This window comes from Littorina saxatilis, linkage group LG1 (genome assembly GCF_037325665.1).
Source record: "Littorina saxatilis isolate snail1 linkage group LG1, US_GU_Lsax_2.0, whole genome shotgun sequence".
Lineage (NCBI taxonomy): Eukaryota > Metazoa > Mollusca > Gastropoda > Littorinimorpha > Littorinidae > Littorina > Littorina saxatilis.
Genome location: NC_090245.1, coordinates 42,987,551 through 43,004,142, shown reverse-complemented (window position 1 = coordinate 43,004,142; position 16,592 = coordinate 42,987,551). Strand labels below are relative to the sequence as shown.

General features: G+C 42.9%; 1 protein-coding gene across 1 annotated transcript; it reads right to left on the bottom strand.

Annotated features, from left to right (window-relative positions):
- Window positions 1-1,380: 1,380 nt before the first annotated feature.
- LOC138964198 (neuronal acetylcholine receptor subunit beta-4-like) lies at window positions 1,381-8,666 on the bottom strand. The gene is made up of 5 exons (XM_070336127.1): window positions 8,354-8,666; window positions 6,954-7,082; window positions 4,691-4,975; window positions 2,642-2,864; window positions 1,381-1,719 (listed from the first exon to the last, which is right to left on the bottom strand). Exons 1-5 carry the CDS (start codon window positions 8,495-8,497, stop codon window positions 1,454-1,456), a joined length of 1,047 nt encoding a protein of 348 aa, XP_070192228.1. The 5' UTR covers window positions 8,498-8,666; the 3' UTR covers window positions 1,381-1,453.
- Window positions 8,667-16,592: the final 7,926 nt, after the last annotated feature.

Below are 16,592 nucleotides of genomic sequence, written 5' to 3'. Positions count from 1 at the left end.
CTATTGCTACCCTCAGATCTTTTCTGGTTTTTTTTTTAGTGGTAGTAAACCATATGAAAATGTTAACTTGTCTGCTTTTTTGGACTGTGACTAATAATATGTGAATAACGTAGTTTAATCATGAATTACATGATAAATACAAGTAACCTGTTAAATGTGGCAATCTTTGAATTATAAGTTACATATCAAATGTAGCAATCTCCAGTCAGGTGAATATTATTATGACCAAAATAACTTTCAGAAACAAAACAGACAACACAAAAATATCTTCTACACGCGTATTAACATCAATATGAACGTCGTATTCAGCCAAAAGCAAAGACATCTGACACTTTCCTCCCTACAGTTTCCAATTGACTCAGTTTGCACTGTGCAGGAAAACAGCAATCCAGTGACATGTACCAAACCGATTCAAATCGATTAATAAGATTTTCACGAACACAGAGTTGAAAATGGCGAGAGACAAAAGTCGAGATTCGCTGTCGCCATTCGATTGTCGCTCTCTGGTTGTCGCATGCCGGTGTAACATCCCGATTCGTCCCACCCCTGAGAAGGGCCTCCAGGGGACCTTTTCAAAGCTAAAAAGGGCCCCCGGGGGACTTTTTAGAGCCATACATGGCCTCCGGGGGATTTTTCAGCTCTAAAAAGGTCCGCCTTTACTGACCAAGTCTCGTTTTCGAGTGGCCCCCCCTACAGCAAGTTTGCCCCCCCCTCTCGCATCCCAGATAGTCCCCCCCCCCCGAAAAGTCCCCCACCTTAAAAAAAAAAGCAATTTCGGACTAGTTATTACACTGTATCATCACGTGGCCTAGATGTCCTCTAAGAGAAAATTGAGTCAAGAAAAAATTATATGAACTTCGACCCATAGATCTATACTCGGGGACCATGTCCATGACTTCGATCGCTTCGCAACGCCTTTGTGACGTCAGATAGTGACGTCACTTTGTTCCAAACTTAAAGTTGATTCAAGATGGACGACAGCTTGTTTGCTGAAATTGAAAACTACAAACGCGATAAAACTTATTCTTTTACAACAAAATGTGGAGATGAGTTGAACGTGGGGAAAAAACCCACATGAAACACGCAAAGTAAGATGTAGTACTGCGGAGCCGCAGTCAAAAAGGGGGTGAGGAGGACCATTTCAAAGGGGAGACCATCTGGGATGTGAGGGGGGTGGGGGTGGGGGGGGCAATCGAAAACGAGGCTTGATCGGTAAAGGCGGACCTTTTTAGAGCTTTAAAAGTTCCCCGGAGGCCCTGTATAGGTCTGAAAAGTCTCCCGGGGGCCCTTTTTAGCTTTGAAAAGGTCCCCCGAGGGCCCTTTTTAGCTTTGAAAAGGTACCCTGGGGGCCCTTCTCATGGGGGGGGGGGGGGGGGGGGCACTAAACGGGATACTACACCGGTTATATTCGGTGTACATAAAACATTGGTGAAAAGCAAGAGAAGTGAAAGAGTTACATGAGTTGTACGTTCAGAATCTGGCTCTCCCATGGCATATTTGGCATGAAGAATAAAGCAGGACTGGACAAGGACGACGTCATGAAGACGACAAAGAAGAAGGTGTCCAGCATGCCAGGGGGGATGCAGCAGCAGCAGCAGTACATTCGGCGTACGGTGCGACGTACACACTGCAGCAGTCGCTTGCCGAGAGCCTTGACCCTCTGCCAGCCGTGTTCGTTCGTGGAAGTCGCACTTTTGTCCCTGGCAATCTCCTGGTCAGCTATAAAACGTGAACAAGTACACACAAGAAAGATCAACCAAAACCAAAACAAACAGAAATTATATTTTAGGAATTTCTAGGAGTCATATTCGACGTCACACATTTTATCAGGACAAGGAAACAGAGAGAAGTACGGTAATAACACGGTATCAAATTCAGAAATCAATTCTTGTCTTCAGACCTTTATTTACGTCCAATGAAATTGTGTTAGTGCCAATTCAGCTGTTCGATAACAAAACGTCTGCTGACAGCTAACAAAATATGGCTTTATAAAAACAGTTTCGTTTAAAATATATCTCACTCATCGACTGACTACCCCCCCCCCCCCCACACCAAAAAAAAAATACAAAATACAAAAAAATACACACATTCCAACTCCAAACCCCACACTCGTCTGCAAAAAGCATTCGTTTCAATGGTACGATCTAAAACAGTCCAAGTTTCGAGGCCTTAAGTCGAACATCCGTCTCAAGGAGACAAAGCCTTTCTGTAGAAGGCCACAGAGAGAAATGTAGCGTTGCTAGAGCATGACGCCCGCACCGGTGATGCTGGCCTTTACAGCAGCTGTGGTCTAACTATGACTATCAGGGGCAAAGTGTTTGATAAGACAGGACTGAGAAGCATGTACAGAAATCTCGAGGTCCTGAGTTTGAGTCTCTGTCGAGGCGTTTATCTCCCCCCTCACTCCCTCTTGAAAATAAAGTATACTCAACCCTGAGCGAGCAAACAGGAAGTTACCTGTGCAAAAGTCAAGCGTTGAATGAAGCTGTCAAGGTCATGCGTAGAGTGTAGGTCGAAATTCAGGCCGACTTTGCTGTAAAGAATTCTGTACAGCATTCTCCGCCCTATCTTTCAAACATCTAGCCCCGGATTGTCATAGAGAGATCACAGCTTTAACTATCATCTCTCTTGTCTTACGTACCAGGTTCTATGGCCGAGTCGTGTTTTCTCTCCCTGTCTTTGTTGCGCAGCCTCTCCCGCAGGTGGTGCCCCCTAAGCACAGTCAGCGTGGCCAGGAAGGATAGACAACTCTGCAGCAACAGCAGATCCACGTAGATGGCCAGGCGGGAAATGGACGAGGACGTCTTGGGCATGGAGTCGTTGATGAAACTGAGGAACACGGCGAGGGACACCATGATGGCTACCTGTAAACAGTATTATTATTTATGAGTCCCTCTTTAGGGCGAGGGGGAGGGCCAGATGTAAAAAAACCAACCAGACCACTGCTTACTCTATTACCCTCGTCAAATAAAGAATTGTCATTGTCATTGTCAGTATTCAGGTAAACAATGTTTTACTATAGAATACTGTAGCAAAAGTACTATAGTATACTATAGTCTACGATATGAAAAGTGCCCCTCAGATGCCTGTAATAGCTACGAAATGTAGCATTTGAAAGGGGTATTTTGGTGAGAAAAAGGTACATTAGCTGGGATAGGGGGAAAGCGCCTCCCGGAACCCAGGACCCCCCCTCCCCCTCCCCCTACCAGATCCAGCCCTGTCACCGGTCCTTACTTGAACAATGCAAAACAAGTCGCGTAAAGCGATATAAAAACATTTAGTCAAGATCAACACCACAAACCAATCATCGCCAAGACTACATTCAGATAGTCTCGGCTATACCATACCGAAGACCGAGACGGGTCACGCTCGCCGCCGCGAAGCGCGCGTCCGTAGTACTTACTGAACGTATTTTCTTTCATTCTTAGCACACTTTTAGAGTAAAAATGACATATCTATATATTTTTTAAATCAGGAGAATATGAGGAATGCAATGCAATCATTGTTTACTCTGTTTCTGAAAATTCGATTTTAATGCCATCTTTAATGAGCAAACTAATTAACTAATTATTAAACTTCCAAGCTGAAATGCAATCCGATAGTCCGGTCTTCGTCGAAGATTGCTTGACCAAAATTTAAATCAATTTGGTTGAAAAATGAGGGTGTGACAGTGCTGCCTCAACTTCCCCAAAAAGCCGGATATGACGTCATCAAAGATATCTATCGAAGAAAAGAAAAACATTATGTGGGGATATCATACACAGGAACTCTGATGTGAAGTTTCATGAAGATCGGTCCAGTAGTTTTCTCGGAATCACTTTATACACAGACACACAGACAGACACACACACACACACACACACACACACACACACACACACACACACACACACGCACACACATACACACACCAGGACCCTCGTCTTGATTCCCTGTCTATGTTAAAACATTTAGTCAAAACTTGACTAAATGTAAAAAGGAAGTGTTATGTGACAGCAATACCGCTTCTCGTATATTCTACGATCACAAAGATGAAAAAGAAAGGTTTTGATGATGAAGCCGGTCGAGAATAATATATGCTGCAATCTGTAACAAAGAAATTGATTTAGAAATCTAATCATAAAAAAGGCTAACATTATTATCATTAGTTATTGGCTCATATAATACAGCCCTGAAAGTCTCACATATGCTGAAATGTTACTCGCCAAAGCAAATATTTCACTAGCCAACGTACAATCCTGGCAGGTTGTGTCTTTACTCGCATTTTGCGAGTATTTTTACGTTTTTAATCGCCAGTTAGTTGTTTCCACTCGCCATGGCGAGTAAACTACTCGCCACTTTCAGGGCTGTAATAGGCTACTTTAAAGATGATCTAAGCATGACGTCGGTAGTGAAGTTGTGGAAGATAAGCTTTCCTATAACAACATTTGAAGTAAAAAATGTGAAAAGACATGAGATTTGTAGAACCTGATTGTTACGGCGACAGACATTAATGTAAATAGTTTTAAGGATGGAGATTGCAATGTGAAATAAGAACAGAAACAAACTTGCAGTTATCTCGGATAGCAATTGGCTGAAGAGACGAACAAAAAAACCACCCAACCAACCATGCTTTCCTATAACCTCCAAAATTTGCTTTCGAATGAACGGAACAATGTTAAACACACAGGGGGCATTGACAGACGTTTACCTGAAAAGACACTTTCTCTCCGCACTCTAGAGGCAGCAAAAAGCCACAGGCCCCCGTGACAGACAGCAGAACAATGGGGAAGATGACGGTGAACAGGTAGAATGTAGGACGTCGTTTTAAGGTTAGTCTGAACTCCACAAACTTGTAAAAACTGATGTCGCGAGGGTTGACGGTGATGTTCTGTATCTCCCATTCTCCGGACACCGAGAAGAGCTGGTGGAGAGGAGCGTCCAGAACTTGGGCCGACAGACTCAGCCTGTCTTGGTACAGCGCACCAAAAATCACCTGAAAAACCGCAACAAGAAATGGTTCAGATCACGTGTGTTTTAGTTATGCCGTGAAGTACCTTGTAAGCGACCACCCCCCTTATGCACCAAGTTTGCTCAAAAGTAGGGGGTGGGAGTTTACTAGGTACTGATACCCTCTACAGGATCAGTTCCTCGTGAATAATAGTGATTTAAACTTAGCAACAACAAAACATTGTGATACATTTCGTACCCCGACAAAACATTCATTCCCGTATCATTTTATTCAAACGTTCCATACCATTAAAGGCACTTCACTTGGCAATTTGGCACACCTTTTGGAACAAAGATTTCTTTTACTGGGGTCACGTGACCGCCGCTCAAGTAAGGGTACCCCCAAAATCGACCGGACAAAAACGAAAGGTACCAATCAAAACTCGACTAAAAATCAGAATACGCACAACTTTGCAAATTTTACATAATGAAAGAAAGCCACATCACCACATTATCTGTCCAGAACAGGTTGTTTTGTTTGGTTATCGTTTGTATAGTTCTTGTGTTGTGCCATTTCTACTGGTGCAGGTGTCGATCGCAGGAGCGGTAAACATCGGGAGGTATTTCGTTAATTTTAAGAGGTAATACGTATATTAAATCAAATTTCAACTGCTTCAAACAATCCGCTTACAAAAGTTTCTCAAGTACTATCTGTCCAGTTCTGCGTATTTTTTGCGTGGATTGCATTCTGCCCGAGAGCCTTGGTCGATAAAGATGAAACAAAAGACGTTATGCTTCCCTCGGATTGACAAAAAAAGCTGGTCTGACAACAAGCCGCCATACATCTTATATTGTCACCGATCATTGCGGGCCACTAGTCGTTGCTGCCACGAACTCCGATGAGTATATTTTCGAAAGGAAAGGGTATTATATCAAGCACACACTCCAAGACATACAAATCAGAGCTAGTTGTCCACCGCGATAGCAGGTTAAAGCCCGTCTGCAGCGTGCTGTTGCTTTGGCTCGCTTTGAAAAGTTTGCCTCGATGCCGTCTGGGACGCTTGCTCTGCCACACCACTTAACAATCCTGACAGAGTTATTTCCTCAAAACGTCTATTGATTTTGAATCTTACAGCTGTGTCGATCCTTGGAGATAGTTCAGCAACGAAAAAAGTAAATAAATAAATATAATTGAAAAAACACACACACAAAAACACATAAACAATATACTAAAATATGAATGCATTTTAAACAAACCCCAGAAAGCTGCCACAGTAGACCATAGAAAATACTACTTGCTGTTTGATACAAGATTTACACGAGTTGTAAATATTGAAATGCGAGTGAAAGCGAGCTTTTCAATATTTGAAAAAACAACGAGTATAAATCTGGTATCACACAGCAAGCCATTTATTATTCTGTTTATCCTACATTTTGTGCGTGCGTGCCTTCTGCTACAAACGTCCCGGAATCGAAGCGTCCTAAGTGAAGACGCGTTTTAAGGAACCTCGATGTATCCCAAAGCCTGGTGGAATTTTTGACGTCGAGCAAAACGACGTCAGTCTAGAAAGTATAGTGCGACGTGTAACGTAAGTTCTCAAAATTCCTCCAGAGGAAACAGCAAGCACAACAGTTTGTCCAGAATGATGTGTGTCTCCGCTACTTTGTCATCATGAATAGTGGACAATTAGGTCCTTGCAAGGCTAGTTTGACACGACCTCATGATTTGCATGATATCCACCCCTTGTGAGTGTATGCTTTGGTTATGACATGGTCTCTCTCACGTGTGTAGGATAAAATGCTGTTACCCTGGACAGATTTGCGGTGGTGTGCATTGGCGTTTACACGAGAAGGCATGCATCTTTAAATTGAGGTCAAAAATGAGTCTGATCTCTGAACTGTCAACGGTTATCATTGATCATATCACATCTGGCATTTCGTGCCACCAATGGTTGGACGACAAAGAGTGCTGGTTTTCCAAATCCATACAATTTTCGAGTGGACTGCGTGGACTGTGTACTCACCTGACACACCTGTGTGTCAAAGGGGTAATTGGCGACGTCTACCTGACAGGTAGTCTCCAGTCTAATGGGTAGTTCAGCACTGCAGTGCCCTGCACTCCGAACACTTATGGTGTCATACTGGCTGATCATCTGTTAAACAAAGTAGAAATACGTATTATTATATAATAATACATCGTCCTAGTTGATCAGCAATGACGATTACTTTAAAAGAACCGTCTTTTTTTAATTTGTTTTTAATGCAGATGTAACAATTTTTGTAATGTGTTGTAATGGAGAGTAATTAAATTATTCAAATGTTCATCATGTTACACATGACTGTGTATTTGTTTATTTGTGGATTATTATTATTATTATTATTATTATTATTATTATTATTATTATTACATGTATTATCATTGTAAAGCGCATAGAACTATGTCAGGATTTGCGCCATATGAATACCCTTATTATTAACAAAGGACATCCATCAATCCCCAACGACAGAAACTGCGTGTTACAAATACAGCTAGCAAAAAGGAGTGGATCGAATAAGTGTTAAATCTTCATTCTAAGTTCAAGCAATGCCGTCAGGCTGGCGACTTAAAAAAAAACTCCTTTATTCCTACAGCAATAACCATTTTAAATGCTGAGAACACATTTTTATCTTCCAATTGTACACTTGAGCTGTTTATACTCTGTGTGTGTGTGTGTGTGTGTGTGTGTGTGTGTGTGTGTGTGTGTGTGTGTGTGTGTGTGTGTGTGTGTGTGTGTGTGTGTGTGTGTGGTACTGTGATATATTTACATGTTGCTCATTACTTAATGATAATGCAATAAGTTGATCTTAGTAGTGTATTTATGCTGGATTAAGCTTTTTTTTCATTGTGTCTTTGAGTTATTAGAAATGCGATGTGGTGCCAAAAGAAACATTTCCATGTTCGTGTAAAATGAAAATGGACATGAAAGTTTTTTTAATCTATTTTATCTTGTCTTATCTTAAACAAATATCTCGCAGTAACGCATATGCAAGCTCCAGCACAACGTTATACTAGGGCGCTAATAGAATAATTACACACAGAACAGACAAAGTAGACATTCTGAGAATGTGATGCTGTTCTGGGAATAGAAGTACAATCTGGAAATAGACCAAACAGAATTAATCCTCCAACAGACACATTCTGGAGATGAAAACGAAGTCAGTGACGACGATGATGATGTTGATGTTGATGTTGATGATGATGATGATGATGATGATGATGATGTGCCATGAGGAAAAAAAAAGTCATCAGATAGTGGAATTAAGACACGTTTGAACTTTCACATCATCATGAAACTACCAAGACGGACGGACGAAGGTCTTGGTAATCTTTTAACACCAAATCAATAACAAGTTGAAAAGCAAACAGCCCATCATGCTGATCTACCTGCTCGTCCTCTGCTCTGTTGAGCAGGACGAGCTTGGGGGTCCAGATGTCGTTTGAGGTGAGCTGCAGATGATCAACGCCATCGCCGGGTGACCCTACAGCTGATGGGTCCCACCACAGGTCTGGGTCTTTCCAGTCCACCATGACGTAAGCCAGTGTGGACAGGACCTTACGAAAACAGCGAAAGCACACCAAGTTATTCCCAATAATTGGTCGTATAAAATGATCTTCATGTTTGTCACTAGTTATTTTGCAAGCACCAGTTTCAATGCACAACGCATAGCACAGTGTGCACGATAGGCAGAAGACGAAAATACGTTGGTTTCTGCTTTGTTTTGCTTTTTAAAGTTGTACCTGATCAAAGATCTTTTTCAACTTGTCAACGAATTCAAACAAAATTGCTCATTTCCAGACATTGGATTGCTTTTGTCATGCGTTACTGAACCATTTTGCAGAATGTTTTCAACAACAACAACAACAACAACAACAACAACAACAACAACAACAACAACAACAACAACAACAACAACAACAACAACAACAACAACAACAACAACAACAGTAGCTGTAAGGCAGTAATCAAACGTGTTTGTTGTTTTTCGTGTTCGCAGCACACATCACGATTAGTAGAAGAAGACAAAGAAAGCATACCTGATCCACAGAGTTGAGCTCGCGAATAGCGATCAGATTGAACTTGACGTTCACCGGAAAATATTCCTGAGCTTGAGTATATGGGGCAAAGGCTCCGCTGTAGTTACTAAGCAACATTGTTCTCAAGGCTTCCAGTCGATGCCGGTAAACAGGTTCATCGCCTGCTACAGCTGTGTCAGTCAATGCAAGAAGCAAGACTACCCAAAGGGGCACTGCTCGCATTTTGTTGGCTTTTGCAGCGTGTGTGAGATGAACATGAGGCCGAGGCAGTATCAACATTCTTAGTGTGATGCTCTCTGCTGTAACATATGCAACTAACTTAAAATGTCAAGTTGCACAACACCAGAGAAGTCACAGTGGAGTTCTCCATTGACGACGTTCGGAAATAACTCAGAATTTATAAGAATTGCGCTCCGCTTTATGGTGACATTACCAAAACACGTGGGCGACCAGTCCAACCCACGATCGCAGCGAATAACTGACTACGGAGTGTATGTTATGTTGTGTCCGCTCGATATGATGCCTTTTTTTCTAAGTTTTGAAAATCTGACTTTCTATGTCAAGTTTCACAGCACAATAGAAGCCACAGAGGAGTTCGTAACTCTTCGGTAATTTTGATAACATGCGACCGTCCAGTTCGTCAGAAGGCAACGTTGATTTCGATTGCAAAGGCTACATGAGCGGATTACTACATAACAAGTGAAAAAGGGGGTCTGGATTTGGGTCGTGACAAGGTGTGGCAAATGATGAAGCTTGTTGGCAAATAGTGTTCACGTGTAATCGCGTGTCGATAATTGTCAAATGATGTTTCAACCGATAAAGCAAGGGATTTCACTGGTTGAAAACAGCAATACATGATTAACTAAGAATTCAGTTTGGCATATTCGTTCCTTTAGCATGAAGCTCCGTGTCTTGAGACTAATCAGCTAAAACGTTTCCAGACGAGCGAGACCATGCTATCATCAGCGACACGAATGTCGAGTCACAGGGAATCGCTTGACGTTGGTAAAACTGCATTCGTTTATCATTGCAGCACACAGTTCTATGACTCTCCTAAACGGGCGAGAAAAAAACCCTCACAAACGAAAGAGTGGAGTGATGTGTAAATGTGGCGTCATATCCGATGGGCATACCTGCAGACGTCAAAGTAGGACTGACATTGCATTTTGCTTCGTAGCTTTTAGCGGGGCAAACATTTCTGGTTTGCTGTTTGGCGTGCAGTCCAAATCTGGCACGGCTTGCTCACTGATAACAGCGATCACTTAACTTAATTTGTTTTAACCTCCCTTCTGGGATATCTGGTATTTGTTCGTCTCGCCGGAAAGCAATTCATTTCCATTTCCAAAGAGCTAGTCTGTTTTCCAAAAAGTCAATAAATATGTAATGTCGTGAGTGCTGACGTGTGATTGTATTCTTGAAATCGAGAGAAATGATTGTGAAAACAAAATCACAACTTTTAGCGATGCATTTTCGGGCACGCCTTTTCTTCCATGGTACATGGTGTACTCTTCACAAACACACACACACACACACACACAAAGAGAGAGAGAGAGAGAGAGAGAGAGAGAGAGAGAGAGAGAGAGAGAGAGAGAGAGAGAGAGAGAGAGAGAATGAGAGCATAAACAAATTACAATAAGAAATTATCATAGCAAAATGTAAATTTATTCAAAAAGTAGAACACTGAACTCAGTGCAAGTAAAATGTGTAAGAATTCTGAAAATAACCCATGAGGATATGGACAAGTACAAATGTATAAATCTTTTTTTAAATAAATAAAGTTTAACGTGACCAGACCCACGAAACGTATATTAATTCTGGAGAGCACTTAATTATGTTCAGCAAAGGATTTTCATTCCACTTTTTTTGCCACTAGCATAATCATGTTAACAGAAGAACGAAGTCTAAATTGTACACCTATATGTTCAGCAAAATACTTGTTGTTTTATTCACAACACGGTCCCGAATACCCAATTAGGTTGAAAAGACGTTGAATCAACTGTTCACCACAGCAATCCGGTGTTTGTGTGAGAGATAGTGTGTGTGTGTGTGTGTGTGTGTGTGTGTGCGCGCGTGTGTGTGCGTGTGCGTGTGCGCGTGTGTGTGTGTGTGTGTGTGTGTGTGTGTGTGTGTGTTTGATCGAATAAAATCAATGTCTTAGAGGTTTACTCACTTCTCTCATATTTAAAGAGTCGTCGTAGTCTTTGGATTTATATTCAGTACATTGAGATAAATATCAGAAATATATACATATCCTACACACTTGAAATCTGAATCAGAAAAAGTCATCGTTATCGGTTTCTTTCTATTCAAACAAAAGTGGCAGTACAACGTTTCGAAAAAGATGCCAAAAAGAATCAGATTACGAAAAAGCGTTCAAATTGTGACGCCGAAATGGGTACAGAATGAAACGCAAAATGACACCGAAAGTAAATGTTAATGATGAAAATTAGGAAACATTTACCATTTCAAGGCTTTAAATAATGCAGTATTCAAAAAATGTATACGAAATAGTGAAAGATCAGTGCCCATAAATAAATGTACAAAAGGTAAAATCTTGTTCACTGAACATTCAGTCCATCTTGCCAGATACAAAACTAATACTGGTACATACAGCTGTAATAGAGTCTCCCAAAATACCTTGCAGTCTGGTTTTCACGAAATAGAATGCTGAAAAAAATGTATGCTTCTGCATTTTATTTCTTTTACTGGAGTAGATAAACTTTGGTGTGAAATACTCCACGTCCTTCTGAACGAGGTCATACGAGGAATGGACAGATACCAAATTTAAATTGTCAGCCAAATTAAGTCTGAACCTATGAGTATGAAAAATCAACGTTTTTTCTCAACGTCATTCGTACGTAATATAGAACTGTCCCTCTTTTAACGTAGAAATAAATATCATTTTTGAAAATGTAAGGTAAGTATATCATTACGACAACATTCTTGCGCAGTCGAACTCATCAGAAAATCTACAAATATACACACTTGTGGTTGTTCGGACCTTATAATTATCCGCTGTCAATTTTCTAAATCGTGTCCCAGTTCCACAACTTTCAGATCGCTCTTGAGCTCTTATCACACTTTGAAGCACTAGTTGGACTGGTGGTAGTGGCATCGCATATTTCTTTGTGATACTGAGGTCCCCGGGCTCTCTGCAACGGTGGTGATTTAGTTTTCGTCGCCCCAGCTAAAGATACTGTTCCGCGAGCCTCAATCTGTGTGCTTGGTTTGTCAGTAGTCCTGGTGCTTTTCACAGGCAAACCCTTTGTTTGAATGATTGCGCTTATCTTATTTTTACCCCTACTGTCCTTCAGGGGCAGAGATTCTTGTGCGACAGCAGCTGAGGCACTCACTGAACCCAGACCACACGCATAGCGAGTGGTTATTAGACTGGTTTTAACACTACTGCAATCGTCTGTTGGGGCACACGCTTGAGGCTTTTCAACGGGCTTCATCGCTTTCAGATGCCCACTTTTTTGTTGTACCGCGCTCTCCGGTTTTGCTGCTTTGGGGACACCTTTTGGAAGTTGGGGTCCAGATTCCATGGCAACGACACAACTCGCAGGTTTGGACGGAAAACAGTTCTGCTGAGGCATCGGACCGATCGCACTGCCCGCGTTTCCTGAATCAATTAATGCGGATGTATGTATGGTTTTAGGTATTTTCAGAGGCGTGAGTTTTGACTTTGTCTTTGGGTTAGTCAGTGGAAGGCTGCACGGACCTTGTGGTTTTGGGGGTGTTGATATCGTGCCAGTCTTCGTGACACTGTCTGGCACACACTTTTGAAACAGTTTTGTAGTGGTCTTTGGTGCAATACAATTATCTTTGAAAATGCCAGGCTTCTGCCTATCAGCATCGATACTCTCAGAAGATTCTGCTTTGCTCACTGTCACCGAGTTGCTCACAGCAGCATCAGGCTTTTGCCCAAAACCAGAACCAATCTGCGATCCAATGCAAGTGCCCTTCAATCTTTGAAGAGATTCTGTTGTGGCTGAAGCGTTAGATGTGAGCTCCTTAGTGTCTTGTGGACAATTTGGATTGATAGTTGGAGGAAGAACAAATTGTTTAGTACCGATCGTTTGTGTTAAAGGCATCGCCGTTGTGTTTGAAAGTGCATTGCAAATACGCTGCCGTGATGGCACTAACATACCATCGACGCATGTAGTGGTCGACTGCTTTTGTTCTGTTCTAGTAAGTCGATCAACATTTGTTGAATCTGACGTTTCTGTTTCATCTTGGACAGCAGGTATAATCATCACTTTGTTAATTTTGCCAGTGGGAACATAGCCTGCTGGACCAGTTTTCTTGACTTTGTTAGTGTTATTTTGAGCTTGAGAAGTTAAGTTTTCGAAACCACTTACATCGGTAGGTAAGCGTGCTTGGCTGAGCTGGGACGATGGGAGTCCATCTCTTGGTTTTTGTGCAGCTGTCTTTACCAGAACAGGAAGGCGACTGGTATTGCTTGCTCGGGGCTGAACTAATGTCGACTTGACTGAAGTTGGTTCGTCAATACCGTCCATCTGTTGAGCACATGCTTTCTCCAGATCCTCTGGTCCCTTTCCACTTGACTGCGTACGGGTGATGTTTTCCCGTGATATTTTCGATGGGGAGATATTGTCATTCACATCTTCCGTGGGCTTATGTGGTTCAGGGGAAGCGATGTAAGACTCTTCTTGAATTGTTGTCAAAGTACAGGGTGTCGTGGGCGACTGTGGTGGAAGATTCTCTGCATCTTCTGAAGTCAACAGATTCAATCCGAGGTTCTTGAATCCACTGTTCAAAAGCGGGTCGGAAAAGTCCGTGCCATTTGAGGTTCCCCGCTGTACTGCTTTTGGTGAAGTACTCTCCGAAGGTGCCAAGATTGATCCTGCCTCCTTTGAGGTTGCATTTGACTCTGTCTTCTCTGCGTATGATGAAGACAAGTCAGATTCTGTGCATGCAGGCGCAGCTTCAGAAGACTGTCTTGGTGGTCGTGCCTGCATTCCAGATGCAAGTCGAAGATCCTCTGTAGAAGTTTGCAAGTCAGCCGTGTTGCTTGTTGCATTAGGTGCAGAACTTTTGAGCTGACAACCATCTTCAGGCGTGGTTAGCTTCCCTGCGGGCAGTTGTTTTGCCTTGTTGGCATGTGGGTAGATATACTTCGGTGCTTCAGGTTCGACAGTGACTACTTTGAAATTGAATCTACTCTTCCTGGGAGGTGCATCTCCAAGGAGCAAATTGTGAGGTTTGGTGCCACAGATGTTGTCTTTAATTTCCTTGACGCTTGACAGTCCTCCGACATGTTGGTGCATTTCACTGTGCTCAAAAGATTCCACAAAGTTGGGGTGGGTACCTTCACTCGGACATGCCTGAGCAGAAGTGTTCTGCAGTGGTGTGGGGAGTGTTGTAAGCTCTAAATGTGTTTTGCTTTCTTCTTTGGTGTCACACATTTTTTGGGGATAAGAAACAGATTCTTTTGTCGACCACTGACTTTGTTTGCCACCAACGTCTCTGGAAACGTTGCATGAGGAAATGACTTGATCAGAATGAGTACGCGGGTCCAGGGGACGAATGACCCTTTCATGATAATGGGTAAAATCGCAATTGGTACTCTGTTCCATCGGAACGGTGCTGTCTTCAGGTTTGGCGAAGATTTTGTCAGGACGGGTTTGTGATTTTCCAAACTCGTCAACAACTTCATGCGAATGCTTTTCAACTTCCTGGAAATGGGTCAAGTCTTTCTCAGAGTCGTCAATGACTCTGTTGGAACAAGCACTTGCGTCATCAGAACTCATTTCAGTGTTGTCAGGATGGACGCTGGTTTTCAGTGTGAATTCAGTTGTCCTCTTGCCGATAAGATCACTCTTGTCGAGGTGGGAATTACTTTCTTTAAGACATGCACCAGAATCTGTTTGAGCCGAAGCATTCTCGTGAGTTTGTGAAGTGTGAGGTTTTGCATTGTCTGACACAGTTTGGTTTTCCGGTGCTTCATCCTTTGCTTCCTGGACGTTGATGGAGGTTTGTCTCAGATTTGCTTGTCCAACCGTCTCTTCTTGACGTACCTCGTATCTGTTACGCGAGGAAGCAACGCCCATCTCGTCTTTTCCAGGTGACCTCTCACGCTGTGGTGATGTTTCTCCTGTCTGGGTGGAAGTGACTTTGGATACTCTGGCTATCCGGAAAGGTCGCTGCTTGGTAGACAGAACGACCTGCGTGCAAGGTCTGTTGATGAGCAACATGCTTTTCCTTATGTCCTCTTCTGTTCCAGGGTTGCCAATAATCACGTAGTACGTTATCTGGTTGTCCTTGTCTTCTGGCATCAACAGGGGGTTATTCGGATTTCCCTCATCGCTACATGTGCAGCATTTCCGACAGAGTGGGTCGACTTTTACGAGACATTTAGACTCTTCCCGGAGAAGCAAGCCAAAGTTCTTTGGGGGATCCTCAATAATCTCAAATGGCTGACATTCTCTGGGGAAGAAGGTAGTTTCCCAAGTCTGTATCAAACGTAAACACGCATCAAATTGCTCCCGTGTCTGGGGTAGTCCTCTGATGATGGAAGTTGGTCTTCCAGTTCTCTTCATTTGTGTCAAAGGAGACTGCAACAAGAAGTTCCATAGAGAGATTAAGAAGTCTTCCTTCGTCATTGGGATGTCAGCCGTGGTTTCAGATCTTCCCGCTGACAGGCTCCAATCAGCACGAGAGGCATGGCGAGATCTGGTGGTTTCAAGTGATCGCTCTGTCGTACATTTGACATCAGAAGTGTAGCCTTTTGTCTCCTTAGAAATAATATCATTGTTCGTCTCAGACAGAGAGTCGCCCGAAACATGACTGTTAGTGACGGAGTAAGGGGCACCTGTACCGTTGTCTGCAGCTTCGGATTCTGACCTCGACGAATCGTCTTTGTGAGAACTTGTGATTGCCACACAGCTGTTACTCTTTTGAAAGGACACATCGCAAACTAGGCTGTCAGACTTGCAGACGGGGACAGCGGAACCAAGGCTCTGGGTCTTTGCGTGGAAAGAAAACTTGCTTTCATTCCTTGAAGCGAATATTTCGGAAACAGGTCTGGAATCGTCAGATGACGAGACAACGGGGCGGTCAAAGTAGTCTTTCTCGGATAGGAAGACGCCTGAATCCACGCTGCTCGTCACAGATGAACAGACATTTGTTTCAGTGTCAGCAGAAGAACTCACAGTCGCCTCTGTCTGTCCGGGCACTGCTTCTGCTGACGTCATTTCTACACTCAACAAGACATCACCGCCAGTGGGCAAGGAGTTTGTTGAACTGACCTCAGCGGAGACAACGGCCTCAGTTGGTTGAATTGCGCCTTGAGGAGAGACATCGCCAACATCATCTTGGTAATCACAACCAGTGAGGGAACTTACCTCGGAGAAAGTAGCACAGTGACTTGGCACCGGATTCACGTCAGAGTTCGGCCAGGTTGAACTTGTTGTTGCAACATCACTATCCCAGGATTTATTGATAGTGGGAGCCACGTCACTAGTGGACGAAGAAGCATAAGGAAAATCCTCACACGAGGTAACACTAGAGAGCGAACTACTTGAGGCGACGCTTGTATGAACGATTTCACCAAAGAACGGGGTAG